Source organism: Scyliorhinus canicula, chromosome 18 (genome assembly GCF_902713615.1).
Source record: "Scyliorhinus canicula chromosome 18, sScyCan1.1, whole genome shotgun sequence".
In the NCBI taxonomy this organism is placed as follows: Eukaryota; Metazoa; Chordata; class Chondrichthyes; order Carcharhiniformes; family Scyliorhinidae; genus Scyliorhinus; species Scyliorhinus canicula.
Genome location: NC_052163.1, coordinates 53,817,638 through 53,829,834, shown reverse-complemented (window position 1 = coordinate 53,829,834; position 12,197 = coordinate 53,817,638). Strand labels below are relative to the sequence as shown.

At 44.5% G+C, this 12,197-nt stretch overlaps 1 protein-coding gene across 1 annotated transcript in view; it reads right to left on the bottom strand.

Annotated features, from left to right (window-relative positions):
• LOC119953348 (myosin-4-like) overlaps positions 1 to 4,334 on the bottom strand; it is a 288,309-nt gene extending 283,975 nt beyond the window's left edge. Inside the window, exons 1-2 of the mRNA XM_038777537.1 lie at positions 4,119 to 4,334; positions 3,861 to 4,004 (exon numbers count right to left, since the gene is read on the bottom strand). Of these exons, the coding sequence (XP_038633465.1) occupies positions 3,861 to 4,004; positions 4,119 to 4,319 (345 nt within the window). The 5' untranslated portion in view covers positions 4,320 to 4,334. The remainder of the gene's footprint in view (positions 1 to 3,860; positions 4,005 to 4,118) is intronic.
• Positions 4,335 to 12,197: the final 7,863 nt, after the last annotated feature.

Below are 12,197 nucleotides of genomic sequence, written 5' to 3'. Positions count from 1 at the left end.
CAACTCAACTGTTATCGTAGTACTCATGAGCACCATACTTACATCTGTAGCTAACAATTCAACTTTATCATCAATACTTGGAACTGTAACCTCACCCTGACTGACATAAGGAAAATCAAAGGGATTGGTGGTGATGAGAAGCATTTCTAAAACAAAGTAGATGATAAGAGGATGTTATAACATAACGTAACATGATGAAAAGAAGTACAGATGTGCAAACAAGTCAAAACTGTAAAGGATTAGCAGGCTCCTTACCAATAAGTTCTGGTCTTTTGTTGGATGTAATCTGGTAGAAAATGTGATAGCTTCTTTCGCTTGGCTGTTGGAATGTCACTCTGGATTTTTCCAACAAGTCTGGATGGGAATTGAGATTAGTTACACCTTGGTCACAGGTCTACGGATATATTTATTTATCTTGAAGTTAATCAGATTCGAAACACTTACACGTTTCAATGTCTGCAGAAGCCAGTTTTGCCGTGTGCCCAAAGTGTATTCTGATAAATTTGCCCTTCATAATAAAACAAAGTGAATTCAAACATTGGAATACTTCTGTTATTTCATGTGGGGGTGGTTAAAAGCCATCAACTATTCATCAACAAAGCATATAACTATCACAAAAGTTAATTTTTTTTTCAGTTTTGTTTAATTTTGGATATGTATTTCCACTGCAACTTACAAAGCGAGATGAGTTGTCATTCCTTATTGTCTTGGCGTTACCAAAGGCTTCCAGCAGGGGATTAGCCTGGATGATTTGATCCTCCAGGGTTCCCTAAAAGGTAGATTTTGTTTTCAGTTAACAGCTGACTAAAATACATTAAGGCAAAAGTGTAATGAAATTAATTTTCAAAAGTGTCATTTTCTTCTCACATACTTTCGTCTTTGCCGTTTCGTCCTTCTTCCTGCACATATCACCAGTAGCTGCAATTATTGCAAAGTACTGGATGACACGTTTAGTGTTCACAGTCTTTCCTGCACCAGATTCTCCACTGAAAAGCACAAAAATGATCATGCACCGCATGTTGTTCCATAGGTACACCAGATGTCATGCTATTTCATTGAAATAAATTGCAGGCTGGATTCTCCCCAAATGGGGCTATGTCCCCACGCCGGTGTGAAAATTCTGGCGCTTCACTCGGAAGATTCCTGAAGAAAGTTTGAGCCAATTCAATGCCCTGCAGAGGGCGAGCAGGGACCCAAAGTGATTCTCGCAGCTTTAGCTGTGGATACTGGCCCCGGCACTTCCGGTTTCGAGTCTGCGCACGCACACAGCAGCGGCCTCCAGTGGCCGTGCCGAGTGCCAGGGCGGACTCGGACCATGGAGGCAGCTCCGATAAGTAGGGCCCCCCCGATCGACCGCGTGCCCTTGCATCAGACTGGCCCGATCTGTTCCCCGGCCACTCAAAAGGCACCCCCTCCCCCCCGCCCGTGCCCGACCCCCCACCCCACCACCAGGTTCTCGAACGGCAATATTTGGTTAGAGCTGGGAACTCAGCTGGCTGGGAGCGGAGGATTGCTGGGCGGGCCTTTGGCAATGGCCCCCCAGCCACACGGAGTACTCCACGATCACGGCGATTTTCGAGTCCCGGAGAATTGCCGGACCGGCACCGGGCCCGATTTTGACATGAAACTTGATTCTCCTTCCCCGCGCCAAACGCGATTTCAGCGCAGGGCTGCGGAGAATCCAGCCCTACATTTTTATAGTGCCCCTAACATATTAAAATATCCCAGGGCTCTTAACAAAGAGCATTGCCAAACAAAATTTGACACAAAGCCACACATTGGAAGAGATGACTAAAAACTTGGTTGAAGAGTTTTTAAGGGTGATCTTAAAGGTGGTTAGGGAAGGCAGACAGATTGAGGGAGGAAATTCCAGAGATTAGGTGCTAGGCAGCTATAGCTGGCAATGGTGGAGCAATGAAAACTAGGGATGTGCAAAGGAACTCGAGGGCAAAGATCTTGAACAATTGTAGGATTGGAGGAGGTGACAGGGATGAGGAGAGGGGAAACCAATGAGGGATTTCAAAATAATGAGAAAATTAAAATTGAGCCATTGTCAGACCAGGAGCTAATATAGGTCAGGGTGGATGAATAAACAGGGCCTAAAGAATCCATAGAATCCCTACAGTGCAAAAGGAGGCCATTTGGCCCATTGAGCCTGCACCAACCTTCTGAAAGAGCATCCTACCTCGGTCCAATTTCCCGTCCCATCCCGATACCCCACCTAACCTAACCTTTGGACACTTAGGGGAAATTTTAGCATTGTGAATCCTCCTAACTGCACATCTTTGGACTGCGGGAGGAAACCACAACATCTGGAGGAAACCCAAGCAGACACAGGGAGAACATGCAAACTCCACACAGACAGTCACCCAAGGCCAGAATTGGACCCGAGTCCCTTGCACAGTGAGGCAACAGTGCTAACCACTGTTGCAAGTTAGGATGTAGAAAGTAGGGTTTTGGATGAGCTCAAGTTTAAAATAGGACATTATGAACAAGGTGTGATGGAAAGCACTACAGTGTGACACGGGGTGTTATTAATGTGAGAATTTAAATGTATAATAGAGTACAGGCAGTCCTCAACTTTATGATGTTTGAGTTACAACAAACAGCACTCACATTGTTTATAAATTGACACCACGTTTTGACTTTATGTCAGTTTGGACTTTACGACACCACACCACATTCATACGTGCGCAATGACATTCTGCGCTGATCATCCACATGACTAGTCAGTTTGAACTGTCTTTATTAGGTTGGAAACAAGTGTTTTGTTCTGTTCAGTTTTGTTGGCACAAAACGCGCAATTTTAATGCATTTATACGCTTATGTTATATGTGCTCAGACCTGTAGAAATTCAAGGTTAAACAGGCAACTGACTGATCGGTAGCTTCATTATATTCCCCACAGTAACCAAGGAACTTATGCTGAGGCATACCGGCATCGACAGTTGCCTCAGCAACTTGATAGGGGAAGAATTTGGATGATTTAACACACTGTGGTAAACCACTGTTGCACCTGTATTAGGTGATGTACGGTAGGACCTGCACTACAGGTTCGCCGGTAGTCCCTGCCTGCTGTATAAATATGCGTGTCCTCCAGCTAGCAGCTATTTCGCCAGCTGCTGTGGGAGGCCACACATCTTATAGCAATAAAGCCTCTGTTGGATTCAACTATCGTCTTTGTCCAATTAATCATGCCTCACACGCTAGGTGCCCATCAGTGATTTCCAGCCTTGGTTCTGGAACCAAACCCCAATTTATTCCTTTGTTTCTATGGGAAAATCGGTTCTGACTTATAAGATGTTTTGACTTACAATGTGATTTTTAGGAACCAATTGTGTCGTTAGTCCGAGAATCGCCTGTGTATGGCTATTCCTGGATGTATAGCTAGTGAGAGAAATTCACAGACGTGTTATTCAACTTACGTGATCAGGATTGACTGGCTTTCTCGATCTGCAAGATAAAACATCAAAAAGGAGGAATATTGTTAGAAATTCTATTCTACTTAATTTGAAACTGAAATTGTTAGAAGTTGTGCTAACTGCCTGTACTTATTAAATGATATATATAAAAATAGGTACACAATTGCTTATTGAACATGTCAAAAATTGATTAGTTACCTGTTAACATGGCTTGATAAGCACTGTCAGAGACCGAGAAGATGTGGGGAGGAGCCTCTTGTCTTTTTTTCCCTTTATAGCCAGATATGACGTCAGGATTGTACACTGGCAACCACTTGTAGGGATTCACAGTGATGCAGAACAATCCAGAGTAGGTCTTTAAAAAAACAGAAATTGATTAATGTTGGCACTTTGTGACTTTAACTGAATTTTCAAAATTAAGTATTGAAGATCCCCTTACATAGATCATCCAGGCTGCATAACGCTCTTTGAGGTTAAACAGCACACATGCTTCATTCAGGTGGGTCATCATGACCATGTCCTCAATTTTGTCAAATTTAGGGGGGTTCATTGGGAAGACATCATCGTGTTTCACAACGATTGTCTGAAATAGATAATTTGGCAACAGTAATTGTAATGTAGTTTTATAATTCACAATGCCACATTCGGAAATAAGACAAACAGTTCTATCTATTAAAGATTACTGAGATTCACATACCTTCCCATCTCCTCTTTCCACTTCAACCTTGCTGCTATCCTGGCTCTTAATTTTCCCTTTTGCAAACACCGACTTGGAGTCAGTTACATAACAAGCAGTTTTGGCATCGAAGGGCCTGTTCTGTGCTTCAATTTGCTCCTTCTCAGATTTGCGGAGATATGGAGCCGCTGCACCAAAAGTTTTCATGTCGTCAAAATTCATGGTCGCTGTGTCTCACTGTGTGGAAATGTTCAGTCATTTAGTCGTATTTCAATTGCAGGTGAAATTGAAGATATCCAAATTTTGCTTGTTTCCTCGAGCTAAATTAGCACAATTCATGTGTAATTGACTTTAGCTTCATAAACTATTACAGAAGCTTGATTGGCACGCCATCCACTGCCTCCAACAGCTACTCCACCACCGATGCATAGGGGCAGCAGTGTGTACCATCTACAAGATGCACTGCAGCAACACACCAAAACTCCTTCAGCAGCACCTTCAAAATCTACGGCCGCTACCGTAGCAGATACATGGGAACACCACCACCTGCAAGTTCTCCTTCAAGCCACACATCATCCTGACTTGGGAATATATTGCCGTTCTTTCACTGTCGCTGGGTGAAAATTCCAGAACTCCCTCCTGAACAGCAGTGTGGGTGTGCCACAAGACGGGTTCAAGAAGGGTGCTCACCACAACCTTGTCAAAGATAATTAGGGATGGGCAATAAAACTGCTGGCCTAGCCAGGAACACACATGTCCCATGATATAAAAAAAGTGAGTTATTCAGGGCAAAATTTGCTGATGGTACAGAACTTGGAAACATTTGTATGCAAGATAGTGTAGGATTTGGGCAGACTGGGTGGTAGATGATGTTCAATGCAGAGAAATGTGGTGATGCGTTTGGTAGGAAGAAGTGGAAGAGACAATATAAAATAAAAGGTACAATTCTAAAGGGGGTGCAGGAGCGGATATATTTGTGCATAAGTAATTGAAGGTGGCAGCACAGGTTGAGAGTAAGGTTAGAAAAGTATCTAGTTAGGGCAGCACAGTGGCACAATGGTTAGCATTGCCGAGGTCCCAGGTTCGATCCCGGCTCTGGGTCACTGTCCGTGTGGAGTTTGCGTGGGTTTTGCCCCCACAACCCAAAGATGTGCAGGGTAGGTCGATTGGCCATGCTAAATTGCCCCTTAAATTGAAAAATGAATTGGGTACTCTAAATTTATTTTAAAAATAGAAAAGTGTCTAGTTGAGTCTGTTTTCGTTGAAGAAAAGAAGGCTGAGAGGGGCTTCGATAGAGGAATTCAAAATCAGGAGGGATCTAAACAGGCTAGATTGGGAGAAACAGTTCCCACTCATGAAAGGATTGAGAATGAAAGGTAATTTGCAAAAGAAGCAAAAGTGATATGAGAAAAAAACTTGTTCATGCAGCAAGTGGTTAGGGTCTGGAATGCACAGCCTGAGAGTGTGGTGGAAGAGGGTTCTATTGAAGCATTCAAAAGAACTGAAGTGCATAAGTTGGGAACATAGGCTGTCAGGGAAGGACACAATTGAAATGTGGAACTTGTTCAAGGAACAGATACTACGTGTCCTTGATATGTATGTCCCTGTCAGGCAGGGAAGAGATGGTCGAGTGAGGGAACCATGGTTGACAAGAGAGGTTGAATGACTTGATAAGAGGAAGAAGGATACTTATGTAAGGCTGAGGAAACAAGGTTCAGACAGGGCGCTTGAGGGATACAAGATAGCCAGGAGGGAACTGAAGAAAGAGATTAAGAGAGCTAAGAGAGGGCATGAAAAATCTTTGGCAGGTAGAATCAAGGGAAACCCCAAGGCCTTTTACACATATGTGAGAAATATGAGAATGACTAGAGCAAGGGTAAGTCCGATCAAGGACGGTAGCGGGAGATTGTGTATTGAGTCAGAAGAGATAGGAGTGATCTTGAACGAGTACTTTTCTTCAGTATTTATGAATGAGAGGGGCCATATTGTTGGAGAGGACAGTGTGAAACAGACTGGTAAGCTCGAGGAGATACTTGTTAGGAAGGAAGATGTGTTGGGCATTTTGAAAAACTTGAGGACAGACAAGTGCCCCGGGCCTGATAGGATATATCCAAGGATTCTATGGGAAGCAAGAGATGAAATTGCAGAGCCGTTGGCAATGATCTTTTCGTCCTCACTGTCAACAGGGATGGTACCAGGGGATTGGAGAGTGGCGAATGTTGTGCTCCTGTTCAAAAAAGGGAATAGGGTAACATTGAGAATTACAAGCCAGTTAGTCTTACTTCAGTGGTAGGCAACGTAATGGAAAGGGTACTGAGGGATTGGATTTCTGAGCATCTGGAAAGACACTGCTTGATTAGGCATAGTCAGCATGGATTTGTGAGAGGTAGGTCTTGCCTCACAAGTCTTATTGAATTCTTTGAGGAGGTGACGAAGCATGTGGATGAAGGTAAAGCAGTGGATGTGGTTTACATGGATTTTAGTAAGGCATTTAATAAGAACATAAGAATTAGGAGTAGGCCAAATGGCCCCTCGAGCCTGCTCCGCCATTCAATGAGATCATGGCTGATCTTTTGTGGACTCAGCTCCACTTTCCGGCCTGAACACCATAACCCTTAATCCCTTTATTCTTCAAAAATCTATCTATCTTTATCTTAAAAACATTTAATGAAGGAGCCTCAACTGCTTCACTGGGCAAGGAATTCCATAGATTCACAACCCTTTGGGTGAAGAAGTTCCTCCTAAACTCAGTCCTAAATCTACTTCCCCTTATTTTGAGGCTATGCCCCCTAGTTCTGCTTTCACCCACCAGTGGAAGCAACCTGCCCGCATCTCTCCTATCTATTCCCTTCATAATTTTATATGTTTCCAATGAGTACAGTCCCAGTCTACTCAACCTCTCCTCGTAATCCAACCCCTTCAACTCTGGGATTAACCTAGTGAATCTCCTCTGCACACCCTCCTGCGCCAGTACGTCCTTTCTCAGGTAAGGAGACCAAAACTGAACACAATAGTCCAGGTGTGGTCTCACTAAAACCTTATATAATTGCAGCATAACCTCCCTAGTCTTAAACTCCATCCCTCTAGCAATGAAGGACAAAATTCCATTCGCTTTCTTAATCACCTGTTGCACCTGTAAACCAACTTTTTGCGACTCATGCACGAGCACACCCAGGTTTCTCTGAACAGCAGCATGTTTTAATATTTTATCATTTAAGTAATAATCCCTTTTGCTGTTATTCCTACCTAAATGGATAACCTCACATTTGTCAACATTGTATTCCATCTGCCAGACCCTAGCCCATTCACTTAACCTATCCAAATCCCTCTGCAGACTTCCAGTATCCTCTGCACTTTTTGCTTTAACACTTATCTTAGTGTCGTCTGCAAACTTGGACACATTGCCATTGGTCCCCAATTCCAAATCATCTATGTAAATTGTGAACAATTGTGGGCCCAACACTGATCCCTGAGGGACACCACAAGCTACTGATTGCCAACCAGAGAAACACCCATTAATCCCCACTCTTTGCTTTCTAATAATTAACCAATCCTCTATCCATGCTACTCTACCCTTAATGCCATGCATCTTTATCTTGTGCAGCAACCTTTTCTGTGGCACCTTGTCAAAGACTTTCTGGAAATCCAGATATACCACATCCATTGGCTCCCCGTTATCTACCGCACTGGTAATGGCCTCATAAAATTCCACTAAATTAGTTAGGCACTAACTAATTTATGTTTAAATTTATGAAGCCATGCTGTGTCTGCCCAATGGAACAATTTCCATCCAGATGCCTCACTATTTCTTCCTTGATGATAGATTCCAGCATCTTCCCTGCTACCGAAGTTAAGCTCACTGGCCTATAATTACCCGCTTTCTGCCTATCTCCTTTTTAAAACAGTGGTGTCACGTTTGCTAATTTCCAATCCGCCGGGACCACCCCAGAGTCTAGTGAATTTTGGTAAATTATCACTAGTGCATTTGCAATTTCCCTAGCCATCTCTTTTAGCACTCTGGGATGCATTCCATCAGGGCTAGGAGACTTGTCTACCCTTAGCCCCATTAGCTTGCCCATCATTACCTCCTTAGTGATAACAATCATCTCAAAGTCCTCACCTGTCATAGCCTCATTTCTATCAGTCACTGGCATGTTATTTGTGTCTTCCACTGTGAAGACCGACCCAAAAAACCTGTTCAGTTCCTCAGCTATTTCCTCATCTCCCATTATTAAATCTCCCTTCTCATCCTCTAAAGGACCAATATTTACCTTAGCCACTCTTTTTTGTTTTATATATTTGTAGAAACTTTTACTATCTGTTTTTATATTCTGAGCAAGTTTACTCTCATAATCTATCTTACTCTTCTTTATAGCTTTTTTATTAGCTTTCTGTTGCCTCCGAAAGATATACCAGTACTCTAGTCTCCCACTAACCTTTGCCACTTTGTATGCTTTTTCCTTCAATTTAATACTCTCCCTTATTTCCTTAGGTATCCACGGTCGATTTTTCCTCTTTCTACCGTCCTTTCTTTTTCTTGGTATAAACCTTTGCTGAGCACTGTGAAAGATTGCTTGGAAGGTTCTCCACTGTTCCTCAACTGTTTCACCATAAAGTCTTTGCTCGCAGTCTACCTTAGCTAGTTCTTCTCTCATCCCATTGTAATCTCCTTTGTTTAAGCGCAAAACACTAGTATTTGATTTTACCTTCTCACCCTCCATCTGTATTTTAAATTCACCATATTGTGTTCGCTCCTTCCGAGAGGATCCCTAATTAATCAATCCTGTCTCATTACACAGGACCAGATCTAGGACCGCTTGTTCCCTTGTAGGTTCCATTACATACTGTTCTATAAACTCCACCTCAAGGCTGCCTTGACCGACCTGGTTAAACCAATCGACATGTAGATTAAAATCTCCCATGATAACTGCTGTACCATTTCTACATGCATCAGTTATTTCTTTGTTTATTGCCTGCCCCACCATAATGTTACTATTTGGTGGCCTATAGACTACTCCTATCAATGACTTTTTCGCCTTACTACAGTTGTCCCACTTTATAACGCGGGTGTTGGGGTCCAAGACAGCCACCCGCGTTGCATCCGAGCCGCGGATATCCACGATGGGGGTTAATTTTAGAATACAGGGCTACAGAGGGGAGGGGCGATGTGAGACCATGCTGGTCTTGCAGAGGCCCGTATGACCTCCTCCTGTGTTCTCTGCTCTCTCCCTCCAATCAGCCGGCAGTGTCAATTTCAGCGGCCGGCTCACTTTGATCCGGAGAGGGAAGCTGCTCTCTCACTGAAACAATCAGCTGGCTGCTGAAGTTGACACTGCCGGCTGCTCTCTCTCTCCAATCAGAAACATTAAAACTTAAAAGTTGGATTGGAGGGAGAGAGCAGCCGGCAGTGTCAATTTCAGCGGCCGGCTGATTGTTTCAGTAAGAGAGCAGCTTCCCTCTCTGGATCAAAGTGAGCCGGCCGCTGAAATTGACACTGCCGGCTGCTCTCTCCCTCCAATCAGCCGGCAGTGTCAATTTCAGCGGCCGGCTCACTTTGATCCGGAGAGGGAAGCTGACAGTTGGGGTCCATAAGCCCCCCCCCCCCCCCGCCGTATATCGCGAACCGCAGCCCAGGCAGCAGTGCTACCCAGAAAAGTACAGGTAATGGTCATGATTTATATTGCTCAGTCTTGCGCTTGGTACTTTAACCAGGTAAATCCTGTCAAATTTCTCTAGAGGTGAATCAGCTTGTGTCTTATGAAATGTAGGAGGCAGATTCTTTTTCACACTTCCTGGTACCGTCCACCTTATCCTCCATAGCACCGATGTCATCCCTTACTATTGCCCGGATGTCATCCTTAAATAACAGAACGACACCACCTCCCTTACCATCCACGCTGTCCTTCCGAATAGTTTGATATCCTTGGATATTTAATCCCAGTCGTGACCATGCTTTAACCATGTTTCAGTGATGGCCACTAAATCATAGTCATTCACGATGATTTGCGCCATCAACTCATTTACCTTATTCCGAATACTACGAGCATTCAGGTAAAGTACACTTATGTTGGCTTTTATACCTCTATTTTGAATCTTAACACCTTGATCAGTAACCTCTCCTAAGTTATATTTCCTCTTAACTTGTCTCCTAATTTTCCTTGTCGTTGAACCCATATCTTCATGTAACAACCTGCCACGTCGCTTACCATTTGTGTTTTTACTACCCGTTTTATTCCTTTTAGTTTTACTGGGCCTATTCACTGAGCTTCCCTCAGTCACTGTACCTTGTACTGTCGCCCTTTTTGATTTTTGACTATGGCTCCTGTGCCTTACACTTTCCCCCTTACTGCTTTTTGTTTCTGTCACTGTTTTACTACCTTCCGACTTCCTCCATTGGTTCCCATCCCCCTGCCACATTAGTTTAAACCCTCCCTGACAGCACTAGCAAACACCCCCCCCCCCCCCAGGACATCGGTTCCAGCCCTGCCCAGGTGCAGACCGTCCGGTTTGTACTGGTCCCACCTCCCCCAGAACCGGTTCCAATGCCCCAGGAATTTGAATCCCTCCCACTTGCACCATCTCTCGAGCCACGCATTCACACTATCTATCCTGACATTCCTACTCTGACTACCTCGTGGCACAGGTAGCAATCCTGGGATTACTACCTTTGAGGTCCTACTTTTTAGTTTAACTCCTAACTCCCTGAATTCAGCTTGTAGGACCTCATCCCATTTTGTTACCTATATCATTGGTGTACCACGACAGCTGGCTGTTCACCCTCCCCCCACCCCCAGAATGTCCTGCCACCGCTCCGAGTCATCCTTGACCCTTGCACCAGGGAGGCAACATACCATCCTGGAGTCTCGATTGCATCTGCAGAACCGCCTATCTATTCCACTTACGATCGAGTCCCCTATCACTATAGCCCTGCTATTTTTCTTCCTGCCCTTCTGCGCAGCAGAGCCAGCCACGGTGCCATGAACCTGGCTGCTGCTGCCTTCCCCTGGTGAGCCATCTCCCTCAACAATATCCAAAGCGGTATATCTGTTTTACAGGGAGATGACCATAGGGGACACCTGCACTGCCTTCCTACTCTTGCTCTGTCTTTTGGTCACTCATTTTCTATCTCCCTCAGTAACTTTCACCTGCGGTGTGACCAACTCGCTAAACGTGCTATCCACGACATCCTCAGCATCGCGGATGCTCCAAAGTGAGTCCATCCGCAGCTCCAGAGCCGTCAGGCGGTCTAACAGGAGCTGCAACTGGATACACTTCTTGCACGTGAAGGAGCCAGGGACAGTGGACGTGTCCCTGAGCTCCCACATCGCACACGAGGGGCATGACACAGGTCTGGGATATCCTGCCATGTCTTAAACCTTTGGTTAACTTATACAGCTACAATTCCAAAACAAACAAAGAAAAAAATAAATATACCAATTTAAAAAAAAGAAAAACTACTTACCAGTCACTTACCAGTGATAAAAAGCACCTCCTCCCAACCCAGCTTCGAATTCCCACCTAGCTTCAAATTCCCAAACTCATTCTTAGCTGTGTCTCACTCTTGGCTGTGTCTTCTCTGGCTCACTGGGAGAACTCATGGTTCCCCATGGTAGGCTTATGCAGAAAGTAAGGAGGCATGGGATAGTGGGAAAATTGGCCAGTTGGATAACAAACTGGCTGACCAATAGAAGTCAGAGAGTGGTGGCAGATGGCAAATATTCAGCCTGGAGCCCAGTTACCAGTGGCGTACCGCAGGGATTAGTTCTGGGTCCTCTGCTGTTTGTGATTTTCATTAATGACTTGGATGAGGGAGTTGAAGAGTGGGTCAGCAAATTTGCAGATGATACGAAGATTGGTGGAGTTGTGGATAGTGAGGAGGGCTGTTGTCGGCTGCAAAGAGACATAGGTCGGATGCAGAGCTGGGCTGAGAAGTGGCAGATGGAGTTTAACCCTGAAAAGTGTGAGGTTGTCCATTTTGGAAGGACAAATATGAATGCGGAATACAGGGTTAACGATAGTGTCCTTGGCAATGTGGAGGAGCAGAGAGATCTTGGGGTCTATGTTCATAGATCTTTGAAAGTTGCCACTCAAGTGGATAGA